At 43.8% G+C, this 27,323-nt stretch overlaps 1 protein-coding gene across 3 annotated transcripts in view; it reads left to right on the top strand.

Moving 5' to 3' along the window:
• LOC113913069 (transmembrane protein 132B) overlaps positions 1 to 27,323 on the top strand; it is a 384,783-nt gene that overhangs the window by 323,290 nt on the left and 34,170 nt on the right. For all 3 annotated transcript variants that reach the window (XM_035724011.1, XM_035724012.1, XM_035724013.1), the window contains one exon: positions 8,934 to 9,077. In XM_035724011.1, coding sequence (XP_035579904.1) covers positions 8,934 to 9,077 — 144 coding nt within the window. The remainder of the gene's footprint in view (positions 1 to 8,933; positions 9,078 to 27,323) is intronic.

The raw sequence follows: 27,323 nt of genomic DNA, 5'->3' as shown, positions 1-27,323 counted from the left end.
ACTCTTACTCTTTCTTTTTTCCATTAAAAAATTTATTTATTTTAGAGAGAGAAAGAGAGAAAACATGAGTGGGAGGGGCAGAGGGAGAGAGAGAGAGAATCCCAAGCAGACTCTGCACTGAGGGTGGAGCCCGACCTGGGGCTCGACACGGGGCTCCATCCCACAACCCTGAGATCACGACCTGAGCTGAAACCAAGAGTCAGATGCCTAACTGACTGCGCCACCCAGTTGCCCCTCTTTTTTCCATTTTAAATTCACTTCTCTAGCAGTGAGATACCTGACTCTCATTATTACCAACATATCTTATTTGCTCAGTCCTGGAATGCCCTAAAGTAGTTTTGGAATTGCTAACCCATACTGTTGTGGAAAACGCACCTAACTAGAATTCAGTATGTGTTTACACATATTTTTATCTTTGGCCCAAGAGCATATAGTCAAAATAGAGTGCTGAAAGTTATATGCAACTCCTAGATTTTCATAGCTTAGAACAACGATGGTTTATTCTTGCTCACACTGCAGGTCCGACACACATCAGCTGGGGGCTTTGCACTGCATTATCCTTTCTCTGGACCCAGGTTGACAGAGAAACAACCCAATGTTGTTTCGTTAGATGAAACAACATCTAACGAATGGGTAAATAAAATGTGGGTCTATGCATACAATGGAATATTACTCAGCCATAAAAAGGAATGAAGTGCTGATGCAGGCTACAGATAGCCTTGAAAACTTCACCCTTTGTAAATTAAGCCAGACACAAAAGGGCATGTATAATATGATTCCATTTATATGAAATGTGCAGAGGAAGCAAATGCATAGAGGAAGCAAATGCAGATGGGTGGTTGTGAGGGACTTGGAGGGTAAGGAGAGGGTGAGGAGTGACGAGCATGTGCACGTGGTGTCAAATATTATGCAGCAGGTCAATGAATTGGATCCATACGTTGGTTAACAATTGTGTGGTGTGCTTCAGTTCTCTCACCTGTAAAATGAGAATTTTTTCAAAGGATTTAAAAGGATGACAGACAGGAGCACCTGGGTGGCTCAGTCAGTCAAGCATCCGGCTCTTGGTTTTGGCTCAGGTCATGATCTCAGGGTCATGAGATTGAGCCCTGCAATGGGCTCTGCACTCAGCATGGAGTCTGCTGGAGATTCTCTCTCTCTGCCCCTCTGCCCCTCCGCCCACTTGTGAGCGTGCATTCTCTCTCTCTCTCAAATAAATAAATAAATAAATAAATAAATAAAATCTTTTAAAAAAAGAAAAAAAGGGATGACAGATAAATAAGACATGCCCACCAGTTCTCTTTTTGGACACTTTGGCTGGATTTCACTGTCTCCTTGAATGTAGGTATGGGCAATGAAACTTGTGTGGAATGATGAGCTCAGGTCCAGTCAGAAGCTCTAAGAACACAAGACCTCTTGCCCTCTCTTTCTCTGCCCCAGCAACAGTGCCTACTCTGTCACTCTGGTCCAGAGTAAGGCAATGCAGTGCAGAGTCATGAAGATTTACACCTATGTCTTATTCTAAGAGTTTTATAGCTCTTCTTTTTAAAGATTTTATTATTTATTTATTTGACAGAGAGAGACACAGCGAGAGCGGGAACACAAGCAGGGGGAGTGGGAGAGGGAGAAGCAGGCTTCCCGCGGAGCAGGGAGCCCGATGCGGGGCTGGATCCCAGGACCCTGGGATCATGACCTGAGCCGAAGGCAGACGCTTAATGACTGAGCCACCCAGGCGCCCCGAGTTTTATAGCTCTTACATTTGTGTTTTTGATCCATTTTTAGTTAATTTTTATACATGGTGTGAGGTAGGGGTCCAGCTTTTTTTTTTTTCCCATGTGGATATTCAGTTATTCCAGCATCTTTTGTTGAAAAGACCGTTCTTTGAAACCTTTGAATTGTCTTGGCACCCTTGTCAAAAATCAATTGGCTGAAAATGGAAAATGTGAAGCTTTGTTTCTGGAAATTCAGTTATATTCAGAAAAGGGTGAGTCCTCCATCTTTTTTCTTTTTAAAGATCATTTTGAGTATTGGAGTCCCTTCACTTCCATATGGATTTTGAAATTAATTTGTCAATTTCTGTAAAAAAGCAGCTGGAAATTTCGTGGTGATTGCATCAACTACATAAATCACCTTGAGGAGTATTGTCATCTTAACATTATTAAGTATTTCAATCTATGAACCTGAGATGTTTTGCATTTATTTAGGTATTGTTTAGTTCCTTTCAATGATATTTTGTAGTGTTCAGTGTACATTCTTACACTTTGGTTAAATTTATTTTAAGTAATTTATTATTGTTGATGCTATTGTACACAATAACTTACTTTTGCTTTAATTTCATTGGTTTCCTATATTGTTTTATCTTCCTTCTATTATTCTTTTCCACTCTAGTCTTCATTTGTAGAATTCTGTCACAGATGCTATCATAAACCAACAATACACTGAGAAAGAATTTTTCCAAGAAACAATTTTAGTGGCTCTCATACACAAAGAACTCTAAGAAATTCATTTAAAAAATAAAAACAGGCAAATAGAAAAATGAAAGAATAATTAGAAAAATAACATAACCAAACAATTCACAGGAAAGCAGAGGCAAATAGACAATAAAAGTATGAGACAAATGTTCAACTTCCTTTTGAGTTCAGAGAAATATTAAAGTGGCAACAAAATGCCATTTTTTTTACCTTTCAATACTGACAAAAATTAAACAGATTGATTCCATAAAATGGTGGCAAGGATATGGAGCCACAGTCTCATGTATCACTGATAGATGTGGAAAGATTGAAAAACAATCTGGCAGTACTTATTAAAATGAAAAATGTGCATGCCCTTTGGGGTTTTGTTTTTGTTTTACAAGTTTATGCATTATGGTATGTTTGCCACAAGTAGAGCTACCTTCTGTCATGGTCTGTTGCTCTTACAGCATCATGGAACTGTATTCCTTATGCTGTGCCTTTTATTCCTGTGACGTCTTCATCCACTCTATTCTTTATTCCTTTCTTCTTTCTGCTGCTTTTGGGTTTAATTTGCTCTTCTTTTTCTAATTCTTTAAGGTGGAAGCCCTAGGTTATTGGTTTGAGTTTTTTTTTCTTTTTTATAATATAGGCATTTACAACCATAAATTTATCTCTAAGTACTACTTTCTCTGCATCTGATAAGTTTTGGTATGTTGTGTTTTTGTTTTCACTCATCTCAAAGCATTTTTCCAATTTCCCTTGTGATTTCTGCTTTGAAACCACTTACTGTTTAATGGAGGCTGTTTAACTTTCTCATGTTTGTGGATTTTCCACATTTTGTCCTCTTTTCTATTTTACTTTTACTCCATTCCTATAGGAGAACACACTAGTGAATTTTCCACTTGCATTATTGTACTTTTCAACTCCAGGATTTCCATTTGGTTCTTTTGTTCATAATTATTCATAATTTATATTGACATTCACTCATTGGTGAGATATTTTTCAAACTTTCCTTTGGTTCTTTAGACATGGTTTTTTTTGGTTTTGTTTTGTTTTGTTTTTTAGTTCTTTGAATGTATTTGGGGAAATAGCTGGTTTAAGATATTTGCATCTTTGTCTAGTAAGTCCAACATCTGGGCTTCCTCAAGGACAGTTCTTCTTGATTGCTTTTTGTTCTGTGAGTGGGCCATACTTTTTTGTTTGTTGGCATGTCTCCTAATTTTGTTGTTGTTCTTGTTGAGAAGAGGAAATTTTAAATAATATAAGGTAGCAACTCTGAAATTAGGTTATCTCTTTTTCCCTGGGTTTATATTTATTGTTGTTTGTTGTAGTAGTTTGTTTAGTGACTTTTATGAACAATTCTGTTAAGTCTCTATTCTTTGTTGTGTACGGTTGCTGAAGTCTTTGGCCCATGTGGTAGTCAGTCAATTATTGGACAGAGATTTTCCTAGACACTTGGAATCAGTAAGTGTCCCAGTCTTTACCAAGAGCCTTATTGTGTGTGTTGGGACATACACTCAATACTAGCCAGGCATTTGACAGCTCTACATTAGCTTTCACTTCCTGCTTTCATAGAACCTCAAAGTCAACAAGAGGTGAGAACTTAGAGCCTTCTCAGGGCTTTTTTGAGTATGAACACAGTCCTGAGCATGCACACAGCTCTAAATTAAGCATGGTCTTATAGATTCCCCAGGTATTAGCTTTTCAAAGCACCTCTGCACATCTCATTCATCATCTTTTCCTTTTAAGCTTTTGGGTTGGTCTTTTTTTTTGCACCAAACTTTATTCACCACCCACAGACAGCTATGAAGTTAAACAGTTGCCTACAATTGCTTTTAACAAATACCTCTAGGGTAAAAGTTTTTCACACTGGGTGAACTCAGAGTCCAGTCAAATACTGACAGCCTTGCAAGTGGGAATCTTCCAGGGGGCTATCAGACAAGTCAAATAATGGCAGTTCTTTGGGAATTAGGGTCTGAAAGGTCTCCAGCCCTGATCTGCTCTCTCCAGTGGCTTTTGTACTGCAAATCCAGTGGTTTTGACTGTGAACGTGGGCTGTAATTTTTTAAAGCTACTGTGGGGCTGAGAAGTAGGGGATGGGAATAAATCAAGTTAAAATGCCACAAAGTTCTCTTTTTTTTAAAACCAAGATTCAGCTATTTTTCTTGAATAAATGCTCTCCTGGTTGCATAAGACTTTCTTTTATTTCCAGAATTCTTTTTTAAAAAGATTTTATTTATTTATTTGACAGAGAGAGACACAGCAAGAGAGGGAACACAAGCAGCGGGAGTGGGAGAGGGAGAAGCAGGCTTCCCGCTGAGCAGGGATCCCGATGTGGGGCTCGATCCCAGGACCCTGGGATTATGACCTGAGCTGAAGGCAGAAGCTTAATGACTGAGCCACCCAGGTGCCCCTATTTCCAGAGTTCTAAAAAAGTTGATTTTGAGTTTTTTTTTTTTCAGTTTTCTCATTGCTTTTATGGAGAGAATTTTCGGATGTCCTTACTCTGCCATTTTCACTGATGCTGCTGTAGTGTGCAACATTAATGGAAACTCTTCTTCATAAAGGAATATAAATATGCTTTCAAGACATAAAAGCTAGAGCTTTCACAAATAGGAGCAGAATAAAAGACCTGTATTTTGATAGATGGTGAATTTTTAGCTATCTGTGGCACCAGGGAATGATTTAAATGTAATATATAACAAGATAAATTGCTTTCTCATTGTGTCAGAGGCAGGTAGGATTGCCTTTGGGATTTGGGGGAGGGCATTAATGGACACTGGAAAACATGGTTGCAAAAATCTCAGTCACATAGGCAAAAACTAAAGGAAGAAATATAGCTGCAAAGGCATTTGAGATAAAATCATAAGCTTGGTTCAGTTGTGATTGGTTGTTATGAGAAATAAAGTCACCTCCCTTGAAACTCAGTTAGGCAAAATTATTGTGATGCCTTCCTTGAAGGCTGTGAGCTTTTACAGGGTAGAGATTAGTGTTCATTTTAGAGCCTAGCATGTTGCCTATTCTCACGTGTATTTGTCAAGACTTTCAGTTTAAGTTGGCTTACAATTAAAATTGGCTTAAGTAAAACAGTTTATTTTATATATCGAAATTTCTAAAGATAGCAGACACAGATATAGCTGGATTCAGAAACTCAGAAATCTTTCCCAAGAATCTGTCTTATCCTGCTCTTGTCTTTGATTTCCTTTGTTTGCATTTCACTTGAATCAGTCTTTGAGGACATGACACTGGCATACCTCAATGGGCCATATTTGGTTTGTGGGCTCATCTGTGAAGCCTGACTTTGTGGTCTGAGATCAGCACCATCTAAGCCACATTCATTGGTAGCAGAGTAGGATGATACCCAAAGGAAAATAAAATGTCATTACAAACAGAAGGTTGGATGGACGTTCAGCATCCATGAATGCTCATCAGGCAGAATTAATGCCTGCCTATTACATACAGCAAACACCCATATAGATTTTTTCATTGCATTATGAGTAGAATTTAGCCATTTGCTCTGGAATCATGATATAGTCTCTGTTCTTTGTATACATTGTAATCACACCCACACCCACACCACTGTCCCACCTTTGGTGAGTCCTCATTTCAACTTCTGCAGCGCTTCCTGCTTCCTGTCCTTGCTGTACCTCTTAAATATAAAGGTACATATAGTTCACGTCCCTGGAATGGGATACTCAGGAACATGGACTAGAGTTATATGCTTTTGGACTTAACTCCTTGAGCGTCCATACGGGGGAGAGGACATATGTAAAAAATTCCAACTTATTTTTTCATCTTTCTTAGACTGGGTTGGCATTGTTTACAACTGTTCATTACAAAGTTGATGTTTTTTATTGACAAGTAGCTATTATTTTTCAGGTTTACTATCAATGAATAATAAATCTATTCTTATAATACTAGGATTTATATTGGGAGGGTTGTTGAGTAAACTGAATGAGCAATTAATTACATGTAAAGTACTTAGAACACTGTCTATCATCATCATCATTATCACTCACTGACTCCATCTCTTACCCATCTTCAGGCTTAAGGTGGACAATGAGGGGCTGATTTAGAAAATTGAATGTGGGACCCACTTAGTGCTTGAGCTGAGGCGAGGGGCTCCAAGAGTGAAAGGAGCACTTGAAATAATAATCCATTGGGTTGATTCTGGTGGAGCCGACTGTTGAGTGTTTGGAGGATCTCAGTGCTGAGTCACATTGCCCAGTTCCCCACCGGCCTCTCTGGTTGGCTCTTTCTCTTCAGACAAGTATGAGCATCTTCAGCAGAGTCCCTTTGTGAACCTACCCAGTGGTTCTTTAATTCATTCATGGAGCCAATCTTTCATAGCATCTACGGCAGTACCTATATTTATTGAGCTCTTGTGGCTCATTTTATGCCAATTCTGTTCTAAGCTTTGTACACAGATAGTTTCATTAAACCTTCATGAGGTCATCACACGGTACATTTTTATTATCCCCATATTCCAGATCAGGGAACTCAGGCACAGGGAGAGGTAAGTAACTTGTGGCGGACCTGGTAATGGACTATAAAAAGCCATTTACACACTGCCACCCCCTCCAGCTCCACTAGAGATGCCCACTTTCCCAGCCTCTTCTGCAGGTGGGCTGGCCATATAGGACAAGCTTTGGACTTCCTGATGAAAGGGGCAGGTGCAGCAGGTGCACTGCCTCCCCATCCCACCTTCTCCCTGGTGAGACAGTGGACATATGGCTGGTGTGATGGATGCCATCTTGTTTCCCTGAGGGAGTGGCCAAGAGAACTGCAGAGAAGTAGCCCTGGCCTCGTAGAGTCACTGGACCAGAGGCAGCAGCCATGATCCTCCAGACTCTGGTTATGTGAGAGGCGTCATTAAACCCATGTTGGGTTATTTCACTTAAGTCTCGTTTTCCATGAATGCAGATCCACTGAAACAGAGGCTGAGCCAGTTTCAAACCCAGGCAGTCCAGGTCCAGAATCCGTGCCTGTGACCTCTCTTCTGCACTGCTTCTCACACACCAGATACCGTCCCTTGTTCTGTGGATGCAAGGCAGGTCAGAACAGAGGTGGCTGAGACCCTTGGGGAGTTTACAGTCTGATGAATAGTTAGAGATGGAAACATAAACACAAGATAAACATACGGGGAGCATTGGTGGCTATTCCCATGCAGGGCAAACTTGGTGGTGCTCATTCACACTGTGGAGGGCGGGAAAGTCCCGTTCCTCTGAAGAAGTGGGCCCGGAGGCTGGGATGGGAGGGTGGCAGGAGCAGAGGCGGGTGTGGTGGGGGGCTCTGCATGGGGAAGAGCAGGAGGCACGCTGAACGCGCACTGCAGTGGGAGAGAAGTAGGAGAAGCCCGTGAGGCTCCCCATGGGGAGGGGCCGTGGGAAGGGCCAGAGGCCAGAGGGTGGGCCAGAGTCAGATCACCGCTGGCGGGGAGTGTGCGCTCTCTCTTAAGAACAAAGAGGAAGACACTTTCAAAGAGTTTCGGTCTAGGGCAGAGATGATCTGCATTCTGTTGAGATGTAAAAGATTCTCTTCAGCTGTCGTGGGGAGAGTGGACACAGGAGGTGGGTTGGGGCCGTGGGGGCTGTCCCAGTGAGGACAGTCTGGGGGGGGTGGTCATGGAGATGGCAAGAATGTGACAGGCAGGACATAAGTCATGAGGGTGGACCCTACAGGACCCCGGGAATCGGCAGAGGAAGTGAGAAAAGAACATGAAGCCAGAGCTCACAGATCCGTGGGCTTGGAGGGGGCCTGGGGGCCCTTGGAGGCTCGGGGAAGAGGAAGGGTACCGGCGGTGGGCTCAGGAGTACAGAGCTTGATATTCTGGGACCAGTGCTCTTCTGTTATTTGTGCTGTTGTCTTCTTCTTTTATTTTCAAGATTTTATTAGAGAGAGTGAGTGAGCAGGGGGAGGGGGGCAAGCAGACTCCATGCTGAGTGCAGAGCCCACGCAGGGCCCGATCCCACGACCTTGAGATCATGACCTGAGCTGAAATCCAGAGTTGGCCACTTAACTGACAGAGCCACCCAGGCGCCCTCTTATTTGTCTTCTTCATTTGAAATGACACTGAGGGCCATGTTCGTTGCGTTAATAAGCTCTGAGCATAGGCAGTCACTTACCAAGTGACCTTGAGTGGAGATCTGGTGAATGTTGGAAGGCACCCCGTGCAGTGTGTGAGCCCCTCTGCAAGCTGGGGTGTGGGGGGTGACGGGAGGGGCCCTGGGGGGATGTGACCCTGCCCTGCCCCTGCCCCTGGGGGTGGAGAAGGAGGTCTAGCGGTCAGGTTTCCTGAGCTCAGTCTGGGATGGAATGCTTCTGACTCCAGAATTTCTGTGTTGCGAGGCCTGGGGAGTTGGTCCACACCAATGGAGTTTTAGTGGCAGGACGTGAGCTAAAGTATAACTAGTCAGTCCGGTGACCCCTACCTACTGGCAGGCTTCCTTGTGTGTGACCTGCGCCCTCTGTTCTCCTGTGCAGGATACGGAGGTGCTGAACACGGCCGTCCTCACGGGGAAGCCTGTCGCGGTTCCCGTCAAGGTCGTGGGCATTCAGGAGGATGGCTCCGTGGTGGACGTGTTGGAGGCTGTGGAGTGCAGGTCTGCGGATGAAGACGTCGTGAAGGTACAAGGGGCCTTACCGCCGATCCTGCCAGGGGTCCGGTCCTCTGGGGGGCCGTCCCTCTGTCCCAGGGTCTCGTGGGGCTGGAGCCAGGGTGACCACACTGAGGAGTGGGGGACTGACCCCTCCAGAGGAGACCTGTTTCCCTCCCCGGAGTGGGGAACCCTGGTGTCTTAAGCAGAAATAATTTTCTTCCCCTTCTTTTGATCATAGGACAATATTTCCCTAGTTTTAGCAATCCACATGTCATCTCAATGTTTGCCAACTTCCTTTGTAAATAATATTATTTACTCAACAGATTTTCTTTAAATGCGTCACTTTTTTTAACTTAATACTAATTTAGCTTCTGAAGGGAAGGAAAAATTCTTCTTCAACCCTTCATGTTCTTCCAGCTGGACTAAGAATTAAATTGACACGAGACAGATTAACAGGAGAAAAATCCCAAAGTTTTATGAAGTGTGCACAGAGGCCCAGTCATGAAATTGAGACCTAAAGAAATGACCATGGCAGGCAGTTTTTGTACTTTTTAGACAGAGAAGAATGAATCTGGGAGGACCTGACAGGACAAAGAGAACTTCACTTTGGGGGAAGAATTCAGTAAGGAATTCTATCAGACAGGCACTCTGACTCAGCTAAGGCACACACCTAGTAAGGAATGCTAGAAAGAATGTGGGCTGGGGTAGTAAATTAGTAAAAAGTAACAAGGGGTGTTTACACAGCTTTCTTGTCTTTCTTACCACTCTCTCTAAATTTCCAAGCTCAGTGATGAGGATGTTTCTTTACTTCCGGGCACTGGGAGGGCATCTTTCACATGGGAAATTTTGGGGTGCAGAGGGGAGGGGCTGAGTGTCCTTGCACAGGTTGTCTCTTAAGTCTTTTATTTAAAATAACCCATATGGGGGGTGGAGCAAGATGGCGGAGGAGTAGGAGACCTGGATTTCGTCTGGTCTCAGGAATTCAGCTGAATAGGGATCAAACGATTCTGAACACCTACGAACTCAACAGGAGATCGAAGAGGAGAGTAGCAACAACTCACTGAACAGAGAAGCGACCACTTACTGGAAGGTAGGACGTGCGGAGAAGTGAATCCGAAGCAATATTCGGGAGGATAGACGGCGGGGGAGGGGGCCTCCGTCGGCCGCTTCTGGCAAGTGCTAGAGCCGCGGAGCACAAAATCGGACCTTTTAGAAGTTGGCTCGGCGGAGGGACGTCGCTGCAGTGGCTAAGCGGGGGGTGGAACCCTCGCGGGACAGTGGGGTCTCAGGACCCTCGGGATCACAGAAAGACCGGGGGAGCCTGAGTGCGGCAGAGCTCCCAGGGATCGGAGCGGGGAAGCCGGCTGCAGAGACGGAGCCGAGGCGCGGGCTCTCAGCTCGGGGTGGCCATAAACTGTGATCCGCGGCCCAGTCGGGCCACTGCTCCTCCAGCAGGGACCCAACAAGCGGCAGATCCGGGGAGACTCCCCTTCCTCCCCCGGGAGGAGCGGCGCGGGAGCGCACCGCAGGGATCTGCTGGGTTTGGAGACTCCACACGGGGTCGGGTGCCAGAGACAGAAACGCTCGGTCACAGGCCGGGTGAGCACGGAGTGCGGCCGGAGACCGGGGACATGGGAGTGACTGCTTTTCTCTGGGGGCGCACTGAGGAGCGGGGCCCCGAGTTCTCAGCTCCTCCGGGTGGAGATTGGGAGGTCGCCATTTTCACCCTGGTCCTCCAAAGCTGTACCGAGAGCTTGCAGGGAACAAAAGCTCCTGAGAGCAAACCCGAGCAGCTTGCTTAGCCCGGACCGACAAGGGCGGGGCAATTCCGCCTCCGGCAAAGACATTTGGAAACCACAGCAACAGGCCCCTCCCCCACAAGATCAGCACGAACAGCCAGCAAGCCAAGACCAAGTTTACCGATCAAGGAGAACGGGAGAACTCCAGCGCTAGGGTAATACTGCACATAGAATTCATGCCTTTTTTACCATGATTCATTAGTTTTTCAAAGTTAATTTTTTTAACTGTTTTTTGTGTGTTTTTTTAATCTTTCTTTTTCGCTTTTTCAACCAACATCTTATCAATCCCTTTTTTAAAAAAACATTTTTATTTTTCATTTTTAGAGTCATATTTTATCCCTTCATAGTAGTTACCCTTATTTTTGGCATATATATATATATATATATATATATAAATTAGTAAAAAGTAACAAGGGGTGTTACTTTTATATATATATATATATATATATAAGTTCTTCTCTCTCTAAAATTTTGAGATACAGTTTCTTCTAACAGATCAAAATATACCCTAAGTAACTAGTGTATGGCTTTGTTCTAGTCTCCTGCCTGATCACAGTCTCCCTTTTTTTTTTTTTAAATCTTCTTCTTTCTTCTTTCAAACAACTTCTTACTTTATCAATTCTGTTTATAAAACCTTTTATAATTTTCATCTTTACAGTCATCTTCCATCCCTTCATTGTATCAACCCTTATTTTGTACATATATAATTCTTTCTTCCTTTAAAATTTTAGGAGGCACTTTCTTCTAACAGACCAAAATATGGCCAAAATCTAGTGCGTGGCACTGATCTATGCACTAGCCTGATCATATTTGATCATATTCTGTTTTTTTTTTTGTTTTGTTGTTTTTGTTTATTTTTATCTTTTTCTTTTTTTTCTCTCTTTCTTTTTTCTTTCTTTCCCTTTCTTTTCCCCTGGTTTTAGGTCTTTTCTGATTTGTATAGAGTATATTTGCTGGGGACATTGTTAACGTGTTAGCATTCTGTTCTCTCATTCATCTGTTCTCCTCTGGACAAAATGACAAGACGAAAAAAATCACCTCAGCAAAAAGAACAAGAGGTAGTACCGTCTGCCAGGGACCTACTCAATACGGACATTAGTACAATGTCGGACCTAGAGTTCAGAATCATGACTTTAAAGATACTAGCTGGGCTTGAAAAAAGCATGGAAGTTATTAGAGAAACCCTTTCTGGAGAAATAAAAGAACTAAAATCTAACCAACTCGAAATCAAAAAGGCTATTGATGAGGTGCAATAAAAAATGGGGGCACTAACTGCTAGGATAAATGAGGCAGAAGAGAAAATCAGCAATATAGAAGACCAAATGATGGAAAATAAAGAGGCTGAGAAAAAGAGAGAGAAACAACTACAGATTCACGAGGGCAGAATTCGAGAGATAAGCGATACGATAAGATGAAGCAACATTAGAATAATTGGGATCCCAGAAGAAGAAGAAAGAGAGAGAGGGGCAGAAGATATATTGGAGCAAATAATAGCGGAGAACTTCCCTAATGTGGGGAAGGAAACAGCCATCAAAATCCAGGAGGCACAGAGAACCCCTCTCAAAATCAATAAAAATAGGTCAACACCCCGACATCTAATAATAAAACTTACGAGTCTCAGAGACAAAGAGAAAATCCTGAAAGCAGCTCGGGAGAAGAGATATGTAACCTACAATGGTAGAAACATTAGATCGGCAACAGACCTATCCACAGAGACCTGGCAGGCCAGAAAGGACTGGCATGATATCTTCAGAGCACTAAACGAGAAAAATATGCAGGCAAGAATACTATATCCAGCTAGGCTGTCATTGAAAATAGAAGGAGAGGTAAAAAGCTTCCAGGACAAACAAAAACTAAAGGAATTTGCAAACACAAAACCAGCCCTACAAGAAATATTGAAAGGGGTCCTCTAAGCAAAGAGAGAGCCTAAAAGCAGCATAGATCAGAAAGGAACACAGACAATATACAGTCACAGTCACCTTACAGGCAATACAATGGCACTAAATTCATATCTTTCAATAGTTACCCTGAATGTAAATGGGCTAAATGCCCCAATCAAAAGACACAGGCTATCAGATTGGATTAAAAAACAAGACCCATCAATATGCTGTCTGCAAGAGACTCATTTTAGACCCAAAGACACGCCCAGATTGAAAGTGAGGGGGTGGAAAACCATTTACCATGCTAATGGACACCAAAAGAAAGCTGGGGTGGCAATCCTTAGATCAGACAAATTAGATTTCAAAACTAAGACTGTAATAAGAGATGAAGAAGGACACTATATCTTACTTAAAGGGTCTATCCAACAAGAAGATCTAACAATTGTAAATATCTATGCCCCTAACGTGGGAGCAGCCAATTATATAAGGAAATTAATAACAAAAGCAAAGAAACACATTGACAACAATACAGTAATAGTGGGGGACTTTAACACCCCCCTGACTGAAATGGACAGATCATCTAAGCAAAAGATCAACAAGGAAATAAAGACTTTAAATGACACACTGGACCAAATGGACTTCACAGACATATTCACAACATTCCATCCCAAAGCAACGGAATACATATTCTTCTCTAGTGCCCATGGAACATTCTCCAGAAATGATCACATCCTAGGTCACAAATCAGGTCTCAACCAATACCAAAAGATTGGGATTATTCCCTGCATATTTTCAGACCACAATGCTATGACTAGAACTCAATCACAAGAGGAAAGTCGGAAAGAACTCAAATACATGGAGGCTAAAGGGCATCCTACTGAAGAATGAATGGGTCAACCAGGGAATTAAAGAAGAATTAAAAAAATTCCTGGAAACCAATGAAAATGAAAACACAACTGTTCAAAATCTTTGGGATACAGCAAAGGCAGTCCTAAGAGGAAAGTGTATAGCAATACAAGCCTTTTTCAAGAAACAAGAAAGGTCTCAAATACACAACCTAACCCTACACCTAAAGGAGCTAGAGAAAGAACAGCAAATAAAGCCTAAACCCAGCAGGAGAAGAGAAATCATAAAGATCAGAGCAGAAATCAATGAAATAGAAACCAAAAGAACAGTAGAACATATCAACAAAACTAGGAGCTGGTTCTTTGAAAGAATTAACAAGATTGATAAACCCCTGGCCAGACTTATCAAAAAGAAAAGAAAAAGGACCCACATCAACAAAATCATGAATGAAAGAGGAGAGATCAAAACCAACACCAAAGAAATACAATTATAAGAACATAATATGAGCAACTCTATGCCAGCAAATTAGATAACCTGGAAGAAATGGGTGCATTCTTAGAGATGTATCAACTACCAAAATTGAACCAGGAAGAAACAGAAAACCTGAACAGACCTATAACCACTAAGGAAATTGAAGCAGTCATCAAAAATCTCCCAACAAACAAAAGCCCGGGGCCAGATGGCTTCCCAGGGGAATTCTATCAGACATTTCAAGAAGAATTAATACCTATTCTCCTGAAACTGTTCCAAAAAATAGAAATGGAAGGAAAACTTCCAAACTCATTTTATGAGGCCAGCATGACCTTGATCCCAAAACCAGACAAAGACCCCATCAAAAAGGAGAACTACAGACCAATATCCTTGATGAACATGGATGCAAAACTTCTCACTAAAATGCTAGCCAATAGGATCCAACAGTACATTAAAAGGATTATTCACCACGACCAAGTGGGATTTATCCCTGGGCTGCAAGGTTGGTTCAACATCTGCAAATCAATCGATGTAATGCAATACATTAACAAAAGAAAGAACAAGAACCATATGATCTTCTCAATAGATGCAGAAAAAGCATCTGACAAAGTACAGCATCCTTTCTTGATCAAAACTCTTCAGAGTATAGGGATAGAGGGTACATACCTCAATATCATAAAAGCCATCTATGAAAAACCTACAGCGAATATCATTCTCAATGGGGAAAAGCTGAGAGGTTTTCCCCTAAGGTCAGGAACGCGGCAGGGATGTCCACTCTCACCACTGCTATTCAACATAGTATTAGAAGTCCTAGCCACAGCAATCAGACAACAAAAAGAAATCCAAGACATCCAAATCAGCAAAGAAGAAGTCAAACTCTCACTCTTTGCAGAGGATATGATACTGTATGTGGAAAACCCAAAAGACTCCACCCCAAAACTGCTAGAACTCATACAGGAATTCAGTAACGTGGCAGGATATAAAATCAATGCACAGAAATCAGTGGCATTCCTATACACCAACAACAAGACAGAAGACAGACAAATCAAGGAGTCGATCCCATTTACAATTGCACCCAAAACCATAAGATACCTAGGAATAAATCTAACCAAAGAGGCAAAGGATCTGTACTCAGAAAACTATAAAATACTCATGAAAGAAATTGAAGGAGACACAAAGAAATGGAAAAACGTTCCATGCTCATGGATTGGAAGAACAAACATTGTGAAGATGTCAATGCTACCTAGAGCAATGTACACATTCAATGCAATCCCCATCAAAATACCATCCACTTTTTTCAAAGAAATGGAACAAATAATCCTAAAATTTGTATGGAACCAGAAGAGACCCCGAATATCCAGAGGAATATTGAAAAAGAAAAGCAAAGCTGGCGGCATCACAATTCCGGACTTCCAGCTCTATTACAAAGCTGTCATCAAGACAGTATGGTACTGGCACAAAAACAGACACATCTATCAATGGAACAGAATAGAGAGCCCAGAAATGGACCCTCAACTCTATGGTCAACTCATCTTTGACAAAGCAGGAAAGAATGTCCAATGGCAAAAAGACAGTCTCTTCAACAAATGGTGTAAGGAAAATTGGACAGCCACATGCAGAAGAATGAAACTGGACCATTTCCTTACACCACACACAAAAATAGACTCCAAATGTTTGAAAGACCTAAACGTGAGACAGGAGTCCATCCAAATCCTAAAGGAGAACACAGGTAGCAACCTCTTTGACCTCAGCCGCAGCAACTTCTTCCTAGAAACATCGCCAAAGGCAAGGGAAGCTAGGGCAAAAATGAACTATTGGGATTTCATCAAGATAAAATCTTTTGCACAGCAAAAGAAACAGTCCACAAAACCAAAAGACAACCGACAGAATGGGAGAAAATATTTGCAAATGACATATCCGATAAAGGGCTAGTATCCAAAATCTATAAAGAACTTATCAAAGTCAACACCCAAAGAACAAATAATCCAATCAAGAAATGGGCAGAAGACATGAACAGACATTTTTCCAAAGAAGACATCCAAATGGCCAACAGACACATGAAAAAGTGCTCCACATCGCTCGGCATCAGGGAAATCCAAATTAAAACCTCCATGAGATACCACCTCACACCCGTCAGAATGGCTAAAATTAACAAGTCAGGAAACGACAGATGTTGGCGGGGATGCGGAGAAAGGGGAACCCCCCTACACTGTCGGTGGGAATGCAAGCTGGTGCAACCCCTCTGGAAAACAGTATGGAGGTTCCTCAAACAGTTGAAAATAGAGCTACCATAGGATCCAGCAATTGCACTACTGGGTATTTACCACAAAGATAAAAATGTAGGGATCCGAAGGGGTACGTGCACCCCAATGTTTATAGCAGCAATATCCACAATAGCCAGACTGTGGAAAGAGGCAAGATGTCCATCGACTGATGAATGGATAAAGAAGAGGTGGTATATATACACAATGGAATATTATGCAGCCATCAAAAGGAATGAGATCTTGCCATTTGCAACGACATGGATGGAACTGGAGGGTGTTATGCTGAGTGAAATAAGTCAATCAGAGAACGACATGTATCATATGACCTCACTGAGATGAGGAATTCTTAATCTCAGGAAACAAACTGAGGGTTGCTGGAGTGGTGGGGGGTGGGCGGGAGTGGGTGGCTGGGTGAGAGACATTGGGGAGGGTATGTGCTATGGTGAGCACTGGATTGTGCAATACTGTTGAATCACAGATCTGTACCTGTGAAACAATTAATGCAATATATGTTAAGAAAAAAAAAAGAAGAAGATAGCAGGAGGGGAAGAATGAAGGGGAGTAAGTCGGAGGGGGAGACGAACCATGAGAGACGATGGACTCTGAAAAACAATCTGAGGTTTCTAGAGGGGCGGGGGGTGGGGGGATGGGTTAGCCTGGTGATGGGTATTAAAGAGGGCACATTCTGCGTGGAGCACTGGGTGTTATGCACAAAGAATGAATCATGGAACACTACATCAAGAACGAATGATGTAATGTATGGTGATTAACATAATAAAAGAATTAAAAAATTAAAAAAACTAATGATGTAATATATGGTGAATAACATAACAATAAAAAAATTAAAAAAAATAAAATAACCCATATGCCCCTATGCCTCATTATAAAGACATTACAGTCCAGGGTCTTGATGTGTTAATTTTTTGTTAATATACATTAAAATAGATGACTGTTCAAATAAAAGTCCCTCCATGTGCCTCCTAACTTAATTTGGGTACCAGTGGAATTCAGCTCATGGTGGGTAATCTGGCCATGGGGCATTTCCTCTGGGTTCTTCTTTTTAATTAGCTGGATTTATGACTCCAAATTCAGCCAGGAATCAGCCCATGGATTATTTCATGTTCTTTGCAGGGATCTGTGTGAACCACCTAATTTAGAGCTTCTGCCTGTTTTTTCTTGGCACACTAGTTGGCCATTTCCTTTTGCAGGAGACACCTCACAGAGAAAGGACTTGAAGCTTCCCAACTGTCCTTTCTCCCTCAAGTTGCTAAGGGAGCCCCCTGGGGCCCATCCATTCATTCTAGAATAATAAGGCAGTAGGTTCTGTCTTCCCTCACATTCCGCAGGTTCTTGTTTAGAGGGAAATGAAACTTGGTCCCAGGCTGAAGAACTTCATGGTAGACAGAAAAACCTCTAGGGTTCTCCTTGTGGTGGAAAAGATTTGGGAGGGGCCGATTCTTCTGGTGGTGACCTACAGGAGGCTCTGCCTTAAGCCAGAGATGGTTTTGATAAAGAAGAATTGATGTGTCTGTGAGGCCTAATTAAAAAAAAAAGTTAATCCTTAGGAAACCCAAATTTGGCACAGCCTGCTTCCTGGGCTTGGAATACTAATTCTCCCTGGAGACAGAAGGGGGATTGGCTTCAAAGCATAGGCAGCCTTGCCCTGGGGCTCCTGGCGGGCCTTGTACTCTGTGGGCAGTTTTGATTAAACAAATCTAAAGCCTGCTGTATTCAGAGTTTAGGAAGATCTGAGCCAAGTCATACAAGCTCCTCCCCACAGAAGGAGAAATACTGATGGTGCATCGTCCTTGATTGCCTTTGACAATGCACGTTATTTACTGTCCCCATGTCATTCCAGAGGGAGACATGGGGGGTGACATATGGAGATGGCATCTGCGGGATGCGGCCCAAACAAATGGACTACATCTGCAGTCCCCTATACCTGTGCTCCCTCCCGAGAGCCTAGGGGAGCCCCCCAGAGCGGGGGGCCCCCCTCTGCTGCCCGGGAGAGCTTTGCCCTCCCGTACTGCCTTATACTTGCTCGCTTCCCCTGCAGAGATGTGAACTAGAAATATCCTCCGCCCAGCCTGATAGATACATTGCTTTGGAAGACAATAGTTTTGGGGTTTTTTGTTTTTGTTTTTTACTTAACTGTCACTTTTGTGGCCTCACGAAGATGGAGCTTTCTTCGAGCAAATTATGACCTGATCTTCAGAACAAATGAGTGAGCAGACCATCAAGCTCAGAGCTGCTTCTCAGACTTTTCTAGGGGAGCCCGGGCTCTATTGCAAATCCTGGGGCCCAAGTCAAGGGAGGGGTGTTAATTAATTAGCTGTGTTGCATTTGCCATGGGTTTAGTGTATTTGTAGTAAATGTCACCTCCACTTTGAGACAAACAGCATCACCTGCAGAGCTGCACCCTGGCCTTGGCATCCTCCCAGGGGCATTTCCAACCATGGGGGACATTTGTTAGCCCCCACGGGGAGACCCCCTCTTAGCCTGCACAGGTGTCATTCAGTTACTCCTTCATGATTGCAGAAAACACTGTGTGCTCCCCAGGGAGAATCTTGCAAGGTTCACCAAAGATCTTTGTGCCTTGGAAGTTCTATGCATTGGGACTGTGATTTAGGTAAGGGAATAAGTATGAATTTAGGAAGATGTAAATTGTAAACGGATTGGCTTCTTTGACTTGGGATTGAATGACTTTGGGAGTACACAATCTGAGGACACACATAATTTCAAAAGGCTGGAAGCTTGGCCTAATCTGGCAAGATTGGGAAGGATAAATTTTAAGTTTTAATTTCTATGTAAAAAACCACATACCCAGTAGAGGATGCATCTTAACAGTAGTGTGTGTGTGTGTGTGTGTGTGTGTGTGTGTGTGTGTGTGTGTGTGTGTGTATCTATTTAATTTTTTGCCACCCTGTAAAAATTGTCAAACTCACATAGAAATCTGGGTTTCCAGCTTCTTATGAAAATCACAAGGTCAGGTTGCTTCCTGGGACTCTCACCTGGAGCTGCCTGGAGGACACCCCTGTGCATAATGCCTGGGCCCCACAAATCACCACACTCCCCACCACTTCCTCTCGCTCCTCCACGGAGCCTTGTGGAACATTTGTCATTTCTGGTCACACTCCTGCTGATGGTTTTCTGATAGTAGATTTCAGAGGAAAGTGAGGCATGTCTTGTACCCTGGTTTCTGTTACAAATCAGCAACACCTGCTAGCTCTCCCTCAGCCACCCTGACCGAGAATTCTGTGTCTTTCTAGGCATGGGAGCAACACTGTCCGGGGGTGGGGGGGCAGAGGGCCCTTGACGTCAGTCACAGAGAGATGGTTGGAGGACACGTGAGCGTGTAGCCTCGTGATGAGAAGAAAAGGCCTAGGGGTGAGATGAAGAAGGGGAGACAGGACAGCTCTCTGTAAGCCTTCAGGGGCCATCGTTCGGGAGATAGAGAAGATTCGTGCTATTTAAATCCCCAGAGTGGAAATTAAAAGGGAGCCCCTCCGGCTCACTATAAAGAAAGAGAACGCAGAGGTAGTGAATCCCTTTGGTTAAGATTTCAGGTCAAAATCGACTCAAATCCTGACTCCGCCTCCATCTCTATTTGACCTTGGACAAATCACTTAACCTCCCTGAGCCCCATTTGTTATCTGTAAAACAGGGATGATAACGACACAGTGTGGAACCTTCCATAGGGAAAGTCAGTGTATACGGCAGAGGCAGAACTAACGGTAATCAAAGTAATCCTTGAAAATCCCTGAGAGAACACCTGGGTTCAAAAAGTTCAAAAGACAGTTGATATTAAAAAAAAAAAAAATTGTCTCCTTGCATTTGAGCGGCAGCCAAATCTCCTGGGGCCTTGTCAGTCAAGTCCAGTTTGAAAGGGAACGCTCAGGGTATCTCCATAAGTTAGACTGGAGCAGAGTTGGTGGTGAGATACATGCCCATCTTTTACCCTTCTCTCTTACAACTTCTGCTGGACAGACAGCAACCCCAGTCATTGCAAGCACATATAACTGAATTTTTGCTTGTCAAATCTGCACATGATAGAATCCCAAGATGGAGCTTTGGAGATGATTAAGTAAGCTTATATCTAAAGGAAGCCACATGGTGCTGGATCTATAATAGATCAATAAACACTATATCTACATATCAATATCCATATTCATATCTGTGTATCTTAACCTCGACTTGATTGCAAGGTCTGCAGAGTCTATGACTTTATTAACGGTGCTCTCCCCAGTCCTAAGCAGAATCTGGAACACAGTGGGGGCTCAGTAAATATTTATGGAATCTACTAACAAATGAATGATGAATGAATGCTAGAGCTTCCCAGAGATAACAGGCCAAGAGTGGTTGCCTGGTCTTTATTGGAACATCTCCAGTGGTTTCCTCTTACTGGAAGTCTTCAAAGAGCAGGGAGAGGGACATGGCATTGGGTAAAGACCTGGCTCTGGCACTGTAATCCAAGGCTGCTTCTCTTCTTGGGGGGTTGGTTCTTGTTCCACAAATACTTCGAACGATGGATGTGTGGGGGCAACGTATCAGGAGCTTTGGGAGCTACAGAGGTGGAACAGTATGAATTTTGTTGCTGGGAACTGACAGCTGAGCTAATGGATATTCATAGTTAACATTTGTTGAGAACATAGTAGGTGGCAGGTACTATTATAATGAGGACGTTAGAGATATTGACCCATCTTGTCTTCACAGCAAGCCTTCAAGGTAGGTGAGCCTACTATCGCCAAGTTTGTACACGAGGAATGGGCACGTAGACGGGTGAGTAAGTCCCTGGGGCGGTGAATGTGGGGACGGAGTTCTCACGCAGTGGCCCCTGGTCATCTGGAATTGTCACCCTCTGACCCCCCGTGAGCCAGGAGCAAAGCATCGTTCTATGGCTTTCTCGTCCAGAAGTCTGTGATGTTTGTCGAAGACTTTTATCTTCCTCCTCATCACCTGGAAGGTGGTGTATTAGTTTCTTCTTGCTGCTGTAACAAATTGCTGTCAACCTAGTAGCTTACACCAAAGCACATTTGTTATCTTACATACTGGGGTCAGGAGTCTAAAGTGGGTCCATGGGGCTGCATTCCTGTGTCCTTGCATTTTCCAGATTCTATAGGCACCTGCATTGCTGGCTGTGGCCCCTCCACCATCTTCAGGTCGGCGCTGTGGCCTCTTTCAACCCCTCTCTCACCTCTGCTTCTGTCATTGTGTTTCCGACTCCGTCCTCCTGCCTCTCTCTACCAAGGACCTTGGGGATTACATTAGGCCCACTTGGATAACCCAGGTGATCCTTTCATCTCACGTCTTTATCTCAATCAGCTTTCCTGCGTGTATTAGTTTTCTAGAGCCGCCATAATAAGTTCCCACAAACTCAGTAGCTTAAAACAACATACATTTATTTTCTTCCAGATCTGGAGGCCAGAAGTCTGAAATCAAGATATTGACAGGACTGCCCTCTCTCCAGAAGCTCTAGGGGAGGATCCTTCCTGCCTCTTCCAGCTTCTGGTGGCTCTAGGTGTCCTTGGCCTATGGCTGTTGTCCCTCCAGTCTCTGCCTCCATCTTCACTAGGTCTTGCCCTTGTGTCTCTGTATGGCCTTCTAAGAGCACTTGTCAGTGGATTTAGGAGCCACCCTAACTCAGAACGATCTTATCTCATGATCCTTTATTACATCTTCAAAGACCCCGTTTCCAGAGAAGATCACGTTCCCAGGTAGCAGGGGCTAGAACTTGGACATAGCACTTTGGGGCCATAGGTGAACCTGCTACACCACCCCGTAAGGTAACACATTCCCAGGTGCTGGGGATTAGGGCGTGGACATCTTGGGGAAGGGTCTTTATGCTGCCCCCCATAAGTTTTCTTGTCTTTGCTAAGTTTCTTCAAAGGTCTTCAGAGGAAGGAAGAAAACTGCAATTTCCACGTTGTAATTATGATTTAATCTCTGACTATCTACCATTCTGACTCAGTGATGGCTTCATGTTCTCATGTGTTGCTAATTGTACTGTTTATCAGTGAACTGTGGTTTCTGGAACCACAGCAGCCAGCCACACCTTGTCAGCAGGGGAGGAACTCATTCACACTTGGAGAGAAATAAATGTAAGCTCATGCTGGTCTTGAAGATGGTGCCCTCCATCTTTTGGCTGCCATAATTAAGTTCCCAGCCTTCTGGTGTCAGCTGGACTTCCAATAATGAGATGCTAAAGGCCTCATAAAAGGGCATTAACATTTTAAAGACTTCTCTGCCCCAGGGAAGGATCTTGTTTCCAAAGTTGGTCTGTGAGGGGTAAGGGAAGGCAGTAGAAGTGCTGTAAAAAATACAAAGTTTTCTGCTACTTGCTGAGCAATGTGTTTGGGAGCTGGTCACTAAAGAGAACCCGATGTCCCCTCAGGAGGACATCAGCTTTGATAGAGCAGCTCCTTTACTGGGTTTGGCAGCACCTACAAAAGGCCATGTGAGCCCATTTTCCTTGAGTGGTTGGATTTGTAGAGAGGATACGGTGGAAGGTTGGTGTGCCCTGAGCATAGTCCTTGGAGGAGCACGTTGGAGCTGGCGTCACTGAGCAAGGTGGAGGGGCTTGGATGGGTGTGGTGGGTAGTGGCTAGTGGGCAGGTAGTGGTGACATTCTGCACTGGTTGAGTTTTGTTTTGTTTTGTTTTCATTTGGTTGCAAGTCATAGAAACCCAAATCCACTGTCTTAAGCCAACAAAGGGGCAGTGTATTGAGTTGTGCAACTAAAAGAACTGGGGTGACTTCAGGCAAAGTTGAATCCAGGGGCTCATCTGGACCTGGTCTCTCTCCTCAAATTCTGCCCTCCTCTCTGGGGTTCTGCACATCTTCTTCCTGCATTCATGCTGTTTCCTGTGCCCAGCACCCCTCCCCTGTCCCCCGCACCTGTGGACGTCCCGCTGTCCTCTGGTCTTTGCTCAGGGCGCCCCCTCTGTGTGGTCACCTTGTTCCTGCCATTGTGCACCCCACAGGTCCTCCCCTCCGTGGGTCCCTAGGTAGGTACACGTATTAGGGACTCGTCACGTGGCACATCCTCGTGCACGGTGACACATCTGCCCCATGAGGGCAGGGCCCATGTCCCATGGGTGGTCCTTTTCCCAGGGTCTATCCGAGTGAGCAGTCTCAGCAGCACACAGCTAACACACCCAGCGACACCACGTCGGACTCCGTTCTGCTGGTTTCAGACTCGGCACAGCCATCGGCCCGCGTGGCCCCATGAGGTGGGCGTGAGTGTCACCGTGTCCTACGGCTCAGGAACCCGAGTCGCTGTGCTCAGTGCGTTTTGAGTAAACATGAGTCCACTGCATGTTCAAATTCATCGCACCAGAAAGTGGACAAGCAGTTCTTCCTATTTCTTCACTCATTTTATAGACAGACTTTATAAAGACAGATGTTTCTGGAAACCCAGATTTTTGTGTAAGAGTTTTGACTTTTAAATGGTGGCAAGTCCTTCAGTTGAAAGAGCTCTGCAAGCACATCTTGCCTGGGGCTGCTTGTCTGACCTTCCCGCCCTGGGAAGCAGGACGTGAAACAGAAGATGCTCCCCGGGGGGCAGGTGGAGGTGGGACAGGGGATGTGGTCAGGACCCCACAGGTGTCGATGAAGAGGAGGCAGGGGGCTCACAAGGGTCTCTGCGCTGACTTCTCTCGAAAGGGTCCTTGTCAGCGCTGGGCTACAACAGGCTTCCAAGAAGCTCTCAGACTGATCCTAATTTTATTTAGAGGGAGACAGAGAGAAATCCAAAGGAGGCTTAAGGCGATTTCTTTCTCTCTTAGCAATGCTTGGCAAAAATTCCTACAGAGAACACTGTTACTCTATTTCTGGGCATGAATTTCCTTCCCTTTGCCCACCACCAGGAGCCAGGCGGCTAAGAATAAGTTGTCAGGCAGCTTGGCTGTTATTGCCCAATTTTGTCCTTCTCTATGCTGGCGATTTGGACTTTTATTGTTCCTTCCTAATTGGGGACGGGGCATGCATTTCCTGTTGGCCGAGGGATGGGTGCAGCCGCCCTTCCAGCATTTCTTCCCATCAGCACCACTGTGATTTCAATATGAATTAGCTCTTTTGTTCCTTTCTGTCTCTGGCATCTCCAGTTAAGAGCTGACATTCTGGAATTGCTTCTGCGTAATGCAGAGAAATCTTGGAATGAGCCAAAGGAGGCCCGCGAGCCTCCCTGCCTCGCTCCCTCGGTCAACACGGCCACGTGCTCCTACCCCCCTTTCCCGGTGCCTCCCATCTGCTCTTCTCCATCCTGCCCTGCTCAGGTCCAAGGTCGGGGGTGGGAGGGCATGCTAGAGTCCTGGGCCTGTGAACGTGTCTCGGATATCAGGCAGGGCCTGGGTCCCCTGGAGACATATTTATTTGTGTTCAGGGGGAGGGAAAGGGACCCTCGATGTTGTGGCCCGTGGTTCACAACTGAAACTCCCGCCAGGCAGCTCTGATGGTGAGCAGAGTGTATCAGCTCCATAATCAAATTTACTGGGTTTCCCAAAGAACTCAAATAATTTGCACAAATTTTAGTAGTTAACGGTGTCACTTACCTGCAAGCGGTAGTCACTGGGTGTGAGTGGATTTAGGTATGAAGGTGATGTGTGGAGGCTGGTATCACATGTGCCTGTTTTTCTAACAGCTTTTAGAGGTATGATGGATAGACAGCAAACTGCACGTATTTCAAGTATACAGATTTGATGTTCCAAGTCGTACATCACCAGACTCAAGACAGTGAACATATCCTCAACCCCCAAACTTTCTTCATGCCCCTTTGGAACACATGGCTCCTGTCCCTGTCTGGTCGTCCCCAGGCAAACACTCATCTTCTCTCCGTCCCTGAAGAAGGACTGTCATTTTCTGGAGCTTTGTATAAATGGGATCATAGAAAGTGTGTGCTCTTCCTATGTGTGGCTTTTTCACCCACACAGATAATTTGAGATTCACGCATGTGCTTGTATCAGGAGCTGCTCCCTCTCACTGCCGAGTGGCATTCCACTGTATACGTGCCGTACATCTACGTGCCGTAGATCATCCGTCCATTGGTGGACATTTGGCCTGTTTCTAGCTTTTGGCTGTCACCACTACTGCTGCTATGAACATTCATATAGGTTTTTGTCTGGACATAAGCTTTTGGCTTAGAAAAGTTGAATCATATGGGAAATGTATATTTAACTTTTTAAGAACCTGCCAGACTGTTTCTAAAGCGGTTGTGCCATTTTATACTCCTGTCATCAGAGTTTGAGAGTGCTAGTTCGTCCATATCCTTGTCAACACTTGGTATGCTCTGTCTTTTTAGTTTTAGCCAGTCAACTGGGTATGTGCATGTATGCCATTTTAGTTTTAACTTGTACTTCCTTAAGATTAATGATGTGGAACAGTTTTCACGTGAGGTTTGCCATCCACTGATCTTTGGTGAAATGGCTGTTCAGATCTTTGGCTCGTTTTTCTTTTTTTTTTTAATGATGTATGTTAATCGCCATACATTACATTGTTAGTTTTTGATGTAGTGTTCCATGATTCATTGTTTGCATATAACACCCAGTGCTCCACACAGAACGTGCCCTCTTCAATACCCACCACCAGGCTAACCCATCCCCCCAACCCCCTCCCCTCTAGAACCCTCAGTTTGTTTCTCAGAGTCCGTAGTCTCTCATGGCTCGTCTCCCTATCCGATTTCCCCCCCTTCATTTTTCCCTTCCTACTATTTTTTTTTAACATATAATGTATTATTTGTTTCAGAGGTAGGTCTGTGATTCATCAGTCTTACATAGTTCACAGCGCTCACCATAGCACATACCCTCCCCAATGTCTATCACCCAGCCACCCCATCCCTCCCACCCCCCACCACTCCAGCAACCCTCAGTTTGTTTCCTGAGATTAAGAATTCCTCATCTCAGTGAGGTCATATGATACATGTCTTTCTCTGATTGACTTATCTCACTCAGCATAACACCCTCCAGTTCCAGCCACGTCGTTGCAAATGGCAAGATCTCATTCCTTTTGATGGCTGCATAATATTCCATTGTGTATATATACCACTTCTTCTTTATCCATTCATCTGTCGTTGGACATCTTGGCTCTTTCCATAGTTTGTCTATTGTGGACATTGCTGCTATAAACATCGGGGTGCACGTACCCCTTTGGATCACTACATTTGTATCTTTGGGGTAAATACCCAGTCTTTTGCTCATTTTGTTATTGGTTTGTTTGTTGTATATTATTAAGTGTTGAGAATTCTTCTTTTGGTTACAGGTCCTTTATCCATTATGGGATTTGAAAATCTTTTCTTCTAGTCTGTGGTTTGTCTTTTTCATGACCAATAGGGCCTTTTTTCTTTTTTTTAATGGTAGGGTCTTTGGAAGAGCATAAGTTTTTCATTTGGATGAGGACCAATTTATCCTTTTTTTTTTTTTCCTTTAACAGATTATACTTTTGCCATTGTATCTAAGAAATAATTGCCTAGCCCAAGTTCACAAAAATTTTCTCATATGTTTTCTTCTCAAAGTTTTATCATTTTAATTCTTATATTTAGGTTTATAATCCATTTTGAGTTAGTGTCTGTGTATCACAGGAGCTAACTACATAAACTCATCTGTTCTGCATATGTTGTGGAAAAGACTCTTTTTTCCCCATTGAATTGTCTTGGCACCCATTTTGAAAATAAATTGGTCATGTATGTAAGATTTAATTTATGCATTCTCGATTCTATTCCAATGAACGATAAGTCTCTCTTGTGATAGTTACCACACTCTCTTGATTACCATTGCTTCCTAAGAAGTTTTATAATTGGGATTAGTGAACCCTCAAGCTTTGTTACTCTTTTTTGCAATTGTTTTGACTATGTGGGGTCCCTTAACTCTCCGTATGCCTTTCTGGATCAGCTTGTCAATTTCTGCTGGAAGGGCAGTTGGAATTTGGGAATTTTGATAGGTTTCACATTAAATCAATAGATTGGTTTGGGTAGTATTACCATCTTAACGTTAAGTCTTCTGATCATGGACATGGGATGTCTTCA

This window comes from Zalophus californianus, chromosome 14 (assembly GCF_009762305.2).
Source record: "Zalophus californianus isolate mZalCal1 chromosome 14, mZalCal1.pri.v2, whole genome shotgun sequence".
Lineage (NCBI taxonomy): Eukaryota > Metazoa > Chordata > Mammalia > Carnivora > Otariidae > Zalophus > Zalophus californianus.
Note: the sequence above shows the minus strand (reverse complement) of the source record. Positions and strands in the feature narration are given on the sequence as shown.